At 39.7% G+C, this 14,783-nt stretch overlaps 1 protein-coding gene across 7 annotated transcripts in view; it reads left to right on the plus strand.

The window, feature by feature from the left end:
* FBXW11 (F-box and WD repeat domain containing 11) overlaps positions 1–14,783 on the plus strand; it is a 170,901-nt gene that overhangs the window by 130,300 nt on the left and 25,818 nt on the right. For all 7 annotated transcript variants that reach the window (XM_006015730.3, XM_006015728.2, XM_006015727.2 and 4 more), the window contains 2 exons: positions 7,757–7,943; positions 9,140–9,230. In XM_006015730.3, coding sequence (XP_006015792.1) covers positions 7,757–7,943; positions 9,140–9,230 — 278 coding nt within the window. The remainder of the gene's footprint in view (positions 1–7,756; positions 7,944–9,139; positions 9,231–14,783) is intronic.

Below are 14,783 nucleotides of genomic sequence, written 5' to 3' on the forward strand. Positions count from 1 at the left end.
CCTATGCAGGGGGTCGGACTCGATGATCTATTGAGGTCCCTTCCGACCCTAACATCTATGAATTTATGAAAGTGAGACTTTAAAATGCCTACGTGCGAACTGTATTTTTTATATTGAATTAACTTTTATGAAATTACAACTTTTTTCTTAAATGTTCAGTTAGAGGAGACAATCAAACCAATATCTGTTCCTACATGTGTCTTGCTGTGTTGCCCAGTGAGCTACAGGTAGAGATAAATGTTGCTTAGAAATGAAATTTTAAAAATGTGTTTGGTTATTGGCAGTCTAGGATTACATCCTGAAATTTATTTCACTTATTTTGTTCTTACTTGAAAATCAGTGATTGTTTGAACTAGGCATCAGCTACTCAGTTTCAGCCTTACATAATTGATTGTTCTTTTCCTATGAATAAATGTGGTTTCCTGATTAGGTGGCATGGGATAGGGGAATTTGTCATGGTGAAAAGAGAGAGTAGTGATTATTGATCAGTTTGAAAACTAACTAACAGTGTCATGTAAGAACTTTTCAGATGCATATTGCCAGTTTCTGCAGAATCCAAGTTTTCATTTACAAAAGAGTCTACTTGCTGTAGTTAAGAATACCTCCCACAGGAGGCTGGAGTAGCTCAATGCAGTATCTTCCTGAATCTATAAGCATATTCTGTGCCTCTCTTTTTTGCCCAGCTCTAAGTGATGTCAAACAGGGTAATTGCTTCTGTAGCTAACTGTTCTCAAATTGCAGTTCCATAGTGTGCAAACTGGTAGTTCTGTTGATTTAAAAAAATTAGCATTGACACACAGCATTGTTTGGTTTTTGGGAATCATTTGAAAAACAAACAAACCAGCCTTCAGGCAACTTAATCTACTTATACATGATAAATTAACTTTGGATTCTTGAAAACTTGTTCTGATGTGTTCTGATTTATTACAAAGGAATAAGATTTTTTCAGTAAATACTGATATTTGTATATGCTCTCTCTTAATGCCTGAACACACAGGATATTTACACCAGTATAATTTATACTGGTTCTGTACACAAAGATAAATTCTAGAGCATCTAGAGGAAACGCAGAGGACCAGCTATTCTGGGACAGCAGGTGTCATCTTAACATTAGATGGCATGGGTGCAGGTAGTATCTTGTTTATAGCAGCAGTTCTCAATTGGGGCGCTGAGAGAAGCTGCTTGGGTTGGTGTGATGTTGGTACTGCAACCATGGTGGGGTGAAATTGCCTTGTATCCCTCGGTTTTCAGGTGGTACATCAACTGAATTTAGAAACAGCTGCAATAGAAAGATGTACTTGTTTGCATTAGATTATGCAGGCAGCCATGTTGTTTCTGCTGCAGCTTTTCGTGATTTGGTTCTATTGTGTCTCCTGAACACAGGTGCGCAGGGAAGTTGTCCCTGGTGGCAGCGGCATTTACCTCCGGGCCACTGCTGCTGTGGGGTGAAACTGCTTCATGTGCCTGTATTTTCAGGATGCATGTTGGAGCCAAACTGAGAAGCTGCTGCAGCAGAAATGGCGTACCTTCCTGCATAATGTAAAGCAGGCAGGCACACCTTTGCTGCAGCAGTTTCTCAGTTTGGCTTTAACATTTCTTATAGTTGGTATTATGGCAGGATGGATTTTCCTATTATAGCCAACTCCTCTTCAGTAGTGAAGGATTGACCCTGGTACTGAGGACTGAGAATATTGGCAAGAAAATGAGCTGGAGATAGTTGCTTGATCCATTTGCTTTTTTAATGCCTGTAATTTAACTCTGTGATTGCGTATTTCTCTTTTCAAGGTCTGCCTCAGTTCTTTCCAAACTTCAACAGCATCAGCAGTAAAACAGTAATTTCCCTGCACTTTGTTCAAGGCTACAGAAATATGCTTCAAGATAGTCGGCATACATTCTATATTTCTCTTTAGCCCAATGTTGAGAACTTTGGCTATGACAGTGCTATTTTGTCATTATTTTGTTCACAAATTGTCATCAGATTAGTTGAGGTGCACCAATACATCAGTCCAATATTAGATCGGTACTGATATAAAGAAAATTTGTTGTATCGGAAATCGCCCGATGGGGCGGATAATTTGGCCAATAAATGCTTGTGCTGTGCACAGCTGCAGTGCAGCATTCAGGCATCTCAGAGCAGAGCCGGCAGCTCAGAGAGCTGCCTGCAGCTGGTAAGTTGGTTGTGGTGGAAGAGGAGTGGGGAGGGAAGGGGCAGGAGCAGGGTCCAACTGGGGTGGGGCAGGTGCAGGACAAAGCCGTGGCTCGGGAGGGCAGCTCTTGCTGCTGCTTGCATAGCAGGGGGCGGGGGAGAGTGTGCCCCCCAGATCTGCATGGGGCAGGGTGGGCGGGCTGCAGCTATGGGCTGGAGCTGGGGCTAGGCTCAGAGCAGGTGCCAGCAGCGCTGGAAGGGGGCTGTGGCTGCCCCAAATTTTGCTGTGGCCCTGCTCCCAGCACTGCTGCCACCTGGCACAGCCCCAGCTCAATGCCCTGCCTCCACCCACGCACTGGGAGTGTCCCCCCCACGCCCCTTTTTTCCCCCTCCCCTTCTACCACAACAGATTTACCAGCTGGAGGCAGCTCTCCAAGCTGCCGCCTCTGCTCCTTGCTGCCTTAGTGCTGTGGCCAATATGCCTTCTTAAACATCGGCCCCCAGAATCTCTATCGGTGCACCCCTACAGATTAGGCCAATTCTCAATATATCACTCAGAATGGTCCACTCTTAAGTTCCATTATATGTCTTGTGGGAGAATTACTTTGGTTCCTCCTGCTTTCTTCAGAGCAGCTACTGCAAAATGGTTGTTATGGAAGTATTTTGCAATTTTAACATCAGCCTTTATTTCTGGAGCACTAAAGTTTTTGGCTAAGAAGTGCATCAAATGAACACTGCAGCCATATGTTACTAGCTTGGAGCTTTCTTCTAGATTTCTTCTTATCCTTGATGCATTTGCAGCATTGTCTGTGACAGCTGTGTACTAGGCATTTGAATTTTTTTCACAGTTTGTTATAGCTTTTACTGCTGCTACTTCTAAGTGTTCTGCTGTGTGCGCATTTGCTGATGTATCAATTGTTTCTGTAAGGTAGACAGTCCCTTCTGTTGTCATGCAAGCACATATATTACTGGAACATTATGGACTTTGCTTCGCCCATCAAAACTAAGGTTAACAATTTTCCACTCTAGACTTTTTGCACAGTGTTCACTTTCTTTCTCATACACTTTATCCAGCAATTTGCCTAGCATATCTGCTCTGTTGGGTGGACTGTATCCTGGTCAAAATAACTGAACCATGTCAATGAAGCGTGTGTTCTCAACCATATGGAAAGGAGGGTTTGTTGCATGAACACACTGAACAATGTTTTCATCACTTACCTCTTGCTATAATCTGCTGGTTCTTATTACAGACTTATCTATTGTTGTTTCTGGATGATGGAGATTTTTTTTCTTTTTGCTACAGGTGATATACTATGTGACATAGATTTGACTGGAACCACTGGTATCATTAGCAGATAACTCTGAAACTGTAGACAGTGATAATGATGTTGAAGATGGATATTCAGAATCCTGTATGTTGAGGATGGATCCTCCTGAACAAAAAAAGTCAGCGAGGTCTCTACAGTACTGCTCACTTAGTACCGAGTGCAATTTCTACTTTAGAAATTAAACTGTACAAGGAAGATCTGCCTGTTTCTGCCATTATTTTGTATTGCAACTGCATTAAAAATATGGTAGTTCCATAAAGTAACCAACTATATTTTTGCTCAAACATTTTTATTCAAGTAGTCCCGAAGTCCACCCAAAAGATACGGACAGGGAAGACAGGCAGTCCTTAAAGTATGGAATAAGAAAGTTTACCAGCCTGGAGATCCTGTGTGTTCAGGCATGTTTCATTCATCATCTTCAAAGCAGCTTCCTCCTGAGAAGGAGCGCTTTTCATGATGTTGTTTCATTTGGGCAACCAGGTTTTGCATTTCCTTATTGCACTGTTTTGTATTTTGCACGCATGCCTGTCTTACCCACAGGTAGAGGAACTTCATTAAAATATTCACAAACAGGGTCTCTTTTATGGCCTGCTGCCATGGTAGGTTTTCCCTTCTACCATACCATTCCCTCACTAGATCTCAAATCAGTGGAGAGGGTATATTTGGAAACTTATCCCTCGAGACTTCTGGAATATTCTGCTCAAAATGTTTCTTTTGTTTCTACTGCCCCTCCTTTCTTTCATTTATCTCCAGATTCCTCCTCCTTGCCCGAATCTACTCCACTGCCAACATTTAACTTCATTAAATATTAATTTAACTTCTTGAAACTTTGCACTTTTACAGAGAGGTAGGGGCTTGACTTTGTGTACACTAACTTGCAGATAGACAAATAGGGCTGATGGGTAGGTAATCAGGTCTGTTATCTCTCATCTCCATACACTGCTGTGCAGAAGGATGTTATCTCTGGAGACACAAATCCGCAGTTTGAGAAGTGAAACTAAGCTTCACGGAGATGCTTAATGGGATCGTCTAGACTGAGCACTGAATCCCATTGGGTAGAGTGCTTTTCTTTAATCTTTACTCATCTATAGAGGAGCATGGGATTGTTCCATCCTACGTGCAGGACTTTACACTTTGTCTTCATTAGATTTGCTTTCAGTTCAGTCCAGTTCAGTCCTCCAATTTCTCTAGATCTTTCTGAATCCTAGCCCTACTCCCTCTGCCCCTCCCCACCCCTGCAGCTTGGTGTCATCTGCAAACTTGCTTAGGGTGCACTCCATCCCATCTTCCAGGTTGCTGATGAAGATATTGAACAAAACTGGCCCCATGACTGACCCCTGGGACATTCCACTTGAGACTGGCTGCCAACAAGACATTGAGCCATTGATTAGTACCCTCTGAGCCTGACAATCTGGCCAGTCTTCTGTTTGCCTTACAGTCGATTCATGCAACCTGTACTTCCTTAGCTTGCTGGCAAGCATGCTGTGGGAGACAATATCAAAAGCCATGCTAAAGCAAAGTATATCATGTGCATTGCTCTCCCCACATCCACAGAGCCAGACATCTCGTTATAGAAGACAGTCAGGTTGGTCAGGCATGACTTGCCCTTGGTGACTCCATGCTTACTGTTTCTAATAACCAGGGATCCTAGTTTTTCATTTGCCACAGAAAAACAGCAGGGGGGAGGGAGGTGCACTGCTGATTGGCCAAGTAGCTAAAACTGTGGCAAAAATAAGAGCTTACTATGTGACACCCCCACAGTTTTTGAGTTAGTATTGAGGAACTTGGATAAACCTAATTTGATTTGCTTTCAGTAGTCTGCATCACCTGCAAATATGCAGGTCCTCTGATATTTCAGTTATTATTTTTTCAGTGGCAAATGATGCATTAATTATAATACACACATTCAAAGTTTGGTCCTGGTTCTTCTAAAGACTAGTGTAAATGTGTATTCTTGGACTACTCCCTAAACATGTTTTCTTTTGTGCTTTTGTTCAGCTTTAACATAATCCTGATTTCTACCAGGATTGTAAGCAAACTGTTAAGACTTAGAAAAGACACGTTAAAGGAAATACGTGAAATATTTCACTTGGCAAAGTCTAACACCCTGGTATATGAAGGGGGTAGGAAGCCAAACTGGGTGGATCTCTATTGATTTAAGTGGTATTGTACCTGCTTATTTATCCTTGCACTGATTTATGGCCCAAGTGCTTACATTTTAGCATTGTATTATAGTAATTGAATATAAAAGCTATTTTAACTGATGTTGTAAGTTGTGACAGCTCACATGGTAGAGTGTTGACCTATATAAACTTAAGTAGGTGGGCTGGATTCTGCATGCTGTTGTGTTTTGGACTGGCACCAGAGAGTTGAGTCATCTAACAGGTATGTCCAAGTGGAAAAAAGTATTCTAAAAAAGCCTATTCATGATGTTTCTCTGTGATTAGAGCATCCACACTAGAAGTTAATATTCCCAACTTTTTCAGAATCATTGTTTGCTAAATGTAGATAATGGCTTCAGGTATAACTAGAAAAAAACAATCAGTAGGAAAGATATTACTTCTCAGTTAGTGAATAAATACATTGCCATCCTTGTTCAAGCAATGATCTGACTGACAGAGGTGGCAGCTTTGGAACTCAAGACAACAGGCTGAAACATGGGCTTGGAATATATTTTCTTGGTACAGCTTCTGGCATTTCTTGCAGCCAAATAAAGGAGTTCTGTCAGTGGGTTGTCATTTGCTGAAATTTAATTGTTTTGCTCGAGTTCTTTCTGACTTCATTATTATGCAAATCGTGCCATTGTTAAAGTAATTCCTGGGCTCAGGAAATTTAGGTTTTGTCTATCTGGTGGTGAGTCAGCTGGAATTGCACTAATTTGCAGCAGAGGGGTATATTATATTGAAGGCAATAAGTATTGACCCTAGTCAAAAGCAGACTTTACTGAACTAACTTGAAAGAATTGAGACTAGATTTGAAGTGGTTTTTGTTTTTTCTATTTTACATAGGTATTTAAAGTGTTAGAAAGGCTTTAGGAAGTCATGTTAAAGGTTTTCCCTTTACCTGTTTTGGTACTGTGTAAAGGCTAAGTGGTTATCTAATGATGTCCTGAAAATATGTAGATCTGTATCCTTGGAGAGAGAATGCAGAGATTTCCATAGTCCCCAGGTTAAAGGAGATCAGATTCCTCAAAATTGCATTTATTTTTGATGCACTTAATTTGGTTGCACTGTTTAATTTTATTGAGAATTTTGGGCCATTTTTGGTTTGCTTTTGCTGTAGAGATGCCTTATGCACTGCTTCTAATAATTCAAATAAGCTGTTCAAGACTGCACGTTAGAGAATGAATCATGAACCAACATAGTTGTCTCACATGTATAAAAGTAATCCAAAATAAATGGTTTAATGATAATTCCCATTTTATTTTTTCCTAATTTAAGGATTACACTTTCACTTCTAATCTATGTTCAGAAGTAAACTTGCACATGATCTCAAGTTGTGGTAGCAGCTTTATAGAAAAGATAGGCCCGGCTTCTGAATTTAAGACTTTAGTGCAACATCCTTTTCAACAGATCTGACGTGCTCCCATGGATGTCTGCATTTGCTCCAGTGGAAGCCCATTTCATACTGTGTTGACTTAATCTAAGTTGCCAGCATGGTTAATGATGGGAAGGAATAAAAAATATAATGTCTCATTCATGAGGTCACTTATTTAACCATATTTTGGAATCTTTAGTTCACTATTGCAGCCCTATACCCTTTACAGAATAAGCATGGAGCAACATGAACAGAAAAGATTCCTGAGCTGCAGAAGAACTGTTCTTCTATTTTATTTACTATGCTGAAATCTAGTTTACCCTTAGTCTTGCTGTCACCAGGGGCAAATCTGGTGTGCAAATTACATTAGATAATAAAGAATTACAGACTTGTTGCTTTTGTATCATAAAAGTCTTAAACTAGATTTTCTTCTTGGTAGCTGGAGCATTTTTTCCTCAAGTTATTACTATTTTATTTATATTTGATTTGGTAGAGTGGACTCTGTGGCCTCGGAGGCCCCATCCAGTCCTGTTTTCGTGATCCCACCTTACTACCGAAATGCTGTGTAATGCTGTGTAATGTATCCCTGATACATCATTGACTCAAGTGTTATTACTGCTCTTGTGCTTTGCTTTAAAGCTCAATTATCTTTTCACGATCTCCTACCCAGAGGTTGTTCCATAGTTTGCCATGAAGAGACTGACATTTTGAATGTCTTTTTTTTTTTTTCCCCACCCATCCCTAGAGCAAGGCCTAGATCACATAGCAGAAAATATCCTTTCCTACCTTGATGCTAGATCACTCTGTGCAGCAGAGCTGGTGTGTAAGGAATGGCAGAGAGTGATCTCAGAGGGAATGCTGTGGAAGAAATTAATTGAAAGAATGGTACGCACTGACCCGTTATGGAAAGGGCTCTCAGAAAGAAGGGGTTGGTAAGTACCTCTGTGTACCAATTTATGCACTTCCTTCCTTTATAGGATTATCCATAACAAGTCTCCCTATATTTTCCCAGAAAAGTGCATTTACAGTTCCTCAGTATCATCAGTTTCCTTGGATTCCCCATGGCATTGTTTTATGGGTATTTTATTTAAAAATCTGTACCTGTTTAATCATAGAAAGAAGGACCTGAAGGGACCTGTAAGATTATCAAGTCTGGTCCCCTGCCATGGGCAAGAGGTAATTGGGCTCAAATTAGCTCAATGCAATGCTTGTCCAGCCTCCTCTTGAACACTGCCAGGGATTGGCGACTGCACCACCTCTGCTGGAAGTGTTACAGATTCTAGTTACCTGTACGGAAAAGAAGTTTGTCGTTATGTCTAGCCAAAACTTCCTCGATTAGCTTGTGCCTGTTGGTCCTCATCTTCATTCCTCTCTCTCTCGGTCATCATACTGGTTTTTCTTCTGGTTCCTATTCCTTTTCTACTTTTGGCTTTTTGTTGCATCTTCATTTACAAAGTAATTTTTGCATATTATTTCTGTCGGTTGTAATGGGCAATGTGGATTAATATGAACCACTCAGTATGCTTGTTAAGTTCTTTCCCAAGTGAAATATTGCCACTTAAACTTTTTAAACTTAAACTATAAAATGGCTGATTAGATTTCAGAAACCTGTTTCTCTTTCATAGCAATTCTAGATTTGGAAAAACTGGTTTTTAACATGTATGAACAGTTGCTGTAGGTTCTCTGGTGGCATGTCTAAAATCACAAGACCTATAAAAGGTGGAAAAATGCTATTATATCCGGCTTGCTATATTGCTGCAAGTCAGGCAGAAGGCAAGGTAGATTTAGACCTTAAGCTAACGAAATCCGAGAGAGAGCATAAGCTTTTGTGCTATGTCTTCTGCCTGACTTCAGACTAAAGCAGCAAGGTCCACTTTCAGGGAACACAAGGACAGAAATGAGTTTTCTTCCACTATTCAGACATTTAAATACAGCTGTCAGTATCTAAAGAGTTACAAACTTGGATGTCTCATACAGAGTACATTATTTTAATGTAAATAATTGACCGTATTACCTTTGAATGCTTGCTGTAGCTTAATGCAGAGTTAAGTCCCTGCAAGATGGAACTGTGTTTTGTATTAACATGTTAACCTGCGAAATATAACTCTCTTGTTTTGTTTTTTTTAAGGGATCAGTACCTGTTTAAAAACAGACCAACAGATGGCCCCCCAAATTCATTTTACAGATCATTATACCCAAAGATAATACAGGATATAGAGGTATGTTTTCTGATGGAATTTCTGCAGTGCAATTAATTAGTTTTCAACTTACTACATATTCAAAATTTAATTTTAGAAGTCTAACATTTCTTATCAATATGTTTTAAAATATGATGCATTTTAACTTGTTAGATTACAGTACTACTATTTTAGTGCTAAAATAACATAAAGCTATTCTGTTAACTTCATTATTAGTAGCATATTTCTTTGAAAGATTTTTGAATTCATCTGACATGAACAATGGTGTTTTAGCAGTATTATAGTAGTTAATGGTCTCCTGAACCCCTTAAAATCCAATATATAATAGAAAATTTGGTTATATATAAATATGTGCTTATGGTAAGTTTTTGAAAGGCTTCAGGTTTAAAAGCATTTAAATACTGTTTGATATAATGTCATTTTTCAACTTTATAAATATAGCTTTCATTGCAAGGAGCACAGGATTTTTTCTTGAATGGCTGATGACAAGAAAAGCTATAAAGTAATTATAGATATACCAGTGGTTCTTACAACAAAAGATACTGCAGAAGTGGTTTATCTTTGTTTATGTAGCTGAAAAAACCCTTCCAAGTCAGGTTTCATTTTACTATTTAACATGTTTCTGACAGATCAGGGTCCTCATGGTATTTTGCCTACTGACTGAAAAACCTTGTCTTATTCAGTTAGCTCTGTATCCATCATAATATTGTGTAAGTTTATAACAAAAATTGTAATGTATTTATTTCATCCGGGTCCAAAATTCATTAGTGGAGAAAATACACGTCTGTAGGTTAAGGCAGATATGAACTAGTGGAATCATTCTGTTACAGCAAATGGGAGTTTGTGTGACTGGCACTCCAAGAACAAAATTATTCAAAACTCTAATCTGTCTGTGAAATGCAACTATTTGCAGAAATCAACTCCAATCCCCATTTCAGATATCTTCTGTAAACCTCTACTGCACATTTATAAGCTTTTTAAAGCACAGATCTGAACATGAAACTCAGCTTATACAAAATAAGACCAACAGTGCTATTTGCATGTGTAGGCTGTGTACCATATATGCACCTTTTAAGTATCTTCATTTTAAAGGTGCTTGTCTTGGACTTTTCATTTCTATATTTGAATTCTGTCAGCATTGTTGCTTTCCTGAAATCAAGATAAAAGATTTATCTCTAGTATGGCCTTAACCTTTCTTGCAATGACAAGGCAGTAGGTATTTGTCCTTCACTTCCGTCTTCATTTTTGTGGGAAGCCCTCTGCAATACCAGAGGCTACACACGTTCCCAGAGAAATCCCATTGCACACTTACATTGACATAGTTCCTGATCCTGAATTTGCTACCAGTTGTGTATATGATTCTTTAGCTTCGGTCATAAGATTTGGAGTCACGGATGGATTCTTAACTGGAGGAAGTGAGGACAGATCTTACAGAGTAGTCTAAGCAGGGAAGCATTCTGATATTGGCTGGGGTATAAGGAGCTGCAGTGACAGGCTGCATCTGAAGGTGAGCTGTTCTTTGTAAACAGCCATTTTAAGAAGGAAGGAATGGGTTTCACAAAAAAGTGATCACTATCTCTAATAGAAGGAAACTTGAAAAAACAATTTATCCGATCGCATTGCTGGAGCCACCAAAGTAAGGACAGAACGTTTCCTAATAATATTCTTTGCTTTCTGCAGTTGTCAGTCTCTAAGTTTAAAGAATGTTTTTCATGATAGCAGAAATGTTCTGAGTGCCCCCCACAGAAACTGCTGCAAGGACATTCAATGCCTTGATCCTGGCAACCTCGTTCTTTTTAATATGCATCCTTTGTACATCTTATTAACTTTGTTGAGCTGAGTTAGAAACAAACAATTTTGAAACAGAATTGCCTGACTGACAGTTAATTTGTGACCATTTAAAGTCCCTTCCCACAAAAAGTAAAGAAACCAGGACATGAGTGATTAAAATGCAAACAAAAAAACACCCCTGTTTTTTAAGTGATCTTAAAAGTGAGGTACCACTGAAATTCAGCTCCTGTGGAAATGTTTGCTTGTAAACATATACATTTCCCAGAAAATTAAACTTTACTAAATTTTAAATTCATATCAATATCTTTAAACCAACTTTGAGAGACCCACTTACATGTAACAAACAAAAAACCCAAGCATTAATTTGCTTGGAAATTGAGAGTTCACATACACACATCCATGCGCATACATACCTGGTGCTTGGAAGTCTTGAAATGCAAAGTGAAATAACTTTCTAAACTGTAATAAGTGTTTCCATAATTCCCATTCAAAATACAGCTTATTCTAAATTTGGATGTTTTATTACATGCAGCGTGAATCCTGTGGTATCTCCCTATTGTACAGAGATCTGACCTTCAAGATTTCTTTCAGAATAGGGATAATCAAGGGTAATCAGGAATGTTTTGGGGATGTGTTCATATAATTGATGAGCTATTTTTTAGCTATGCTAAAAGCATAGCTGGCTTTTCAAGGAGGAATGAAATGGAGGAAATCTTGCTTTATAAGCAGCATTTCTGTTGCTGATATCTAGTATTAATATTTACATGCCAAGTAGGGAATATTATTTGACCATATAGAAGTTAAAAAAGGTTCCTTCATAAACTCAAGGAAGGGGGAATGAAGGTGGTTTTGGAAGAACATTCTACATTTCCATTTTTTTTATCCTTTGGCCATAGTCTCTATATCTGTATTAAAAAAAGCACGCGCACCATACCTTTTGATCTCTATCCTTTACTGGGAGTTAGTCATGTTAAGTAAAATTCAAGGAGCAACCTGTGAATCACAAAGTTCTGCCTGACCTGTAAGGCTGGATACATCACACTTTCCTCCTCTGATTAATGTGGCATCTATGTTTATAAAGGTACTACTATAAGCTGTTGCCCCTGGTATGCTCCTTGTCTTAAACCTCAGACTGCTTTACAACAGAGATGTCATCTCCCCAAAGACTGCACAAAAATGTTTTGTTTCCTGAATTTGGGCAAACTGGTGCCTCCAGAACTATTAGCTGAATTATCAAAGTGTTCTTAGTATTGGTCTCTTGAAGTTGCTAATTTGTTAGGATAGAAACTGTTGATTGAAAGATTTGTGCAATTTAGAACTTGTAAATTAAATTATATTTTAAGATACAGTTTATAAAGGACTTTTCTGAAAAGCTCTCAAAATAAGTGTTTTAATTCCTCAATCTAGAAAGGAAGCAGCACTAAAAGCTGACAGCAGCACTTGAAATGCTTTTTTTTTTCTTTAGTAGGTTTTGCTGTTTAAAAAAAAAAAAAAAAGTTAGGGTCATAGGATTGGTACAGTCTTTAATTTAATCCTTTCTATTAAAAATGTATTTTCACAATGTTACATCACAGGCTGCTGTGGTGGCCGACCGGCTGCCGGGCCCTGGCCAGTAGCCCGGAACGTTAGGCGGGTACTTTTGACCGATGGAGCTGAATTAGGCACAGATGCGTATTGGTAACAAATAGATTGTTTACTTACGCCACTGATGTATGGGCGCAGGCAGAGTTGACTGGTTTAATTGCAGTTACAAACGAGTTACAAAGACTCTCTTAAAAGCGCGAGAGAAACGACGAAGTTTTCGTAATCGGCTTACTGCGGTACCGGGGTCGGGGTACGTCGGAGAGTTCGGTGACGGGGAGTCGCTGGTGGGTGATCAGTCCGCCAGGTTTCTCCGAGAAATGCACGGAGTTCTCCAACGTGGGCTCCGAGGTGTATGCGGAGTTCTCCAACGTGGGCGGAAACTGCTTTAACTTTTATATGGCTAACAAGCCAATCGCTAGTCGCCAAATATGAATAATTTATAACCGGCCAATGGTGGTGTGCGTGTTTGCATAAAGTTGGCGGGAACTTTTTCTAAACTGTAATTTTCCATTACAGTGGCATATAGTTATTGGGTTCTGACATAGCGGAATTTTCCACCGTGACCTAGTTACTGCCACCAGCGGAATTTTCCACTGTGCCATAACATTCAGAATGATTGACAGCAGAATGATTGACAGCGGGATGTTCCACTGTGGCGGGAGATTCCACTGTGCCATAGGCATCCAGCTACTAATGGGTTCTGACAGCTACCAAAATCAGGAACCATTAAGGGACTATTTGAACTTTGTTGTATTATGTGCTGCTTTTTGTTGCTGATTTGTAAAATGAGTGGAGTTTCTTTTAATTCAGATCTTGACTTAGACCTGTGGTTTTCAAACTTACCGAAGTCAAGGAACCCTTTCGTATCACTTCTTCAGTTATGGACCTTCTGCCCCTATTCTAAAGACAGACACAGAGCCAGGTGACCCAGCCTGGCCACGGCAGTGCACCCCAGTCTCTTTGCAGAACCTGTGACGACCCATTGTGGAACCCCAGGGTTCTGTAGAACAGAGTTTGAAAACCATTGATCTACACCTATCTAGAACTTCAATGTGGCCTCTGTCAATTTTGGGAACGCTTCTCTACAATCCCCCGTCCCCCCCAGGACCTCTGAATTTAGTACCCACCTTTTAGGGCAAAATGTTTTCTTGGTTTCCATCTTATTAGCCAAAAAAGGGGGAAGGGGACATTTTACAAAATACATTTTACAATAAAATATGAATATTGTAATAAAATACTGAATGAGGTTTTCAGTATATGAAGAACAAACTAAATCCTATTAAACTATTCTTAACCATAAAGGAAGTTTCATTAATTTATCACATCTGATACTAAATTGGGTCATAAGTATAGGGATAAGCACAAAGAAAGATAGTCTGTCTTGACTGGATTGATTGACGTAGTTTGAGTGTAGTCCAAAAACCAACCCAACATTTGGGATCAAAATGAGGTATAGTAAATAACTAATTCTTCCTCTTGGGTTCTATTAGCATTTGAGGTCAAAAGTTCATACAACCTCTAAGTGATATTAGCTTCAAGGTAACACAGACTGATCTGGCAATTTTGACGTTCTTTTAACTCTGAAAATGTATCAGTGCCAGTATCTGTATATTCCCTGCCAAGCACATTTCAAGGACATAATGTCACTTCTGAAATCATTGGATTAGAAAATGAGAAGTATATTTAGCGATCTGAAACCAAATTCTTGGAGAGAGGCATGTAACACTTTCTACCTCCAGAGTGAGGAAAATGAGGCCAAATATGTAATTGGATTCTGTTTTATGAGGTGATCCAGTAATGTCAACTGTCATAAAATCGGTTGTTGCTGAACTGCCCGCCTAACTTCTTTAGGAGCTTGATTAAAGGGCGCACTAGTTTGGGGATTGTCCTAAAAAACTAGAGGTGCGCCGATACATCGGTCTGATATCGAACGGGTACAGATATAAAGAAAATTGTCTATATCAGATATCGGCCCTAGGGGGCTGATAATTTGGCTGATAAACGCCCATGCTGGGTGCAGCCACAGCGCAGCACGGAGCAGGGTTGGCAGCGTGCAGAGCTGCTTCCAGTTGGTAAGTCAGAAGTGGAGGGGGGAGAGAGAGGGTGTGGGGGGGGCAGATCAGTGCTCCCTGTGGTGAGGGAGGGGCAAGTGGGGGGGGCGCAGGAGGGAACCCCAGTTAATTGGGGCTCCGGGGGGGG

This window comes from Alligator sinensis, unplaced genomic scaffold, assembly GCF_000455745.1.
Source record: "Alligator sinensis unplaced genomic scaffold, ASM45574v1 scaffold156_1, whole genome shotgun sequence".
Lineage (NCBI taxonomy): Eukaryota > Metazoa > Chordata > Crocodylia > Alligatoridae > Alligator > Alligator sinensis.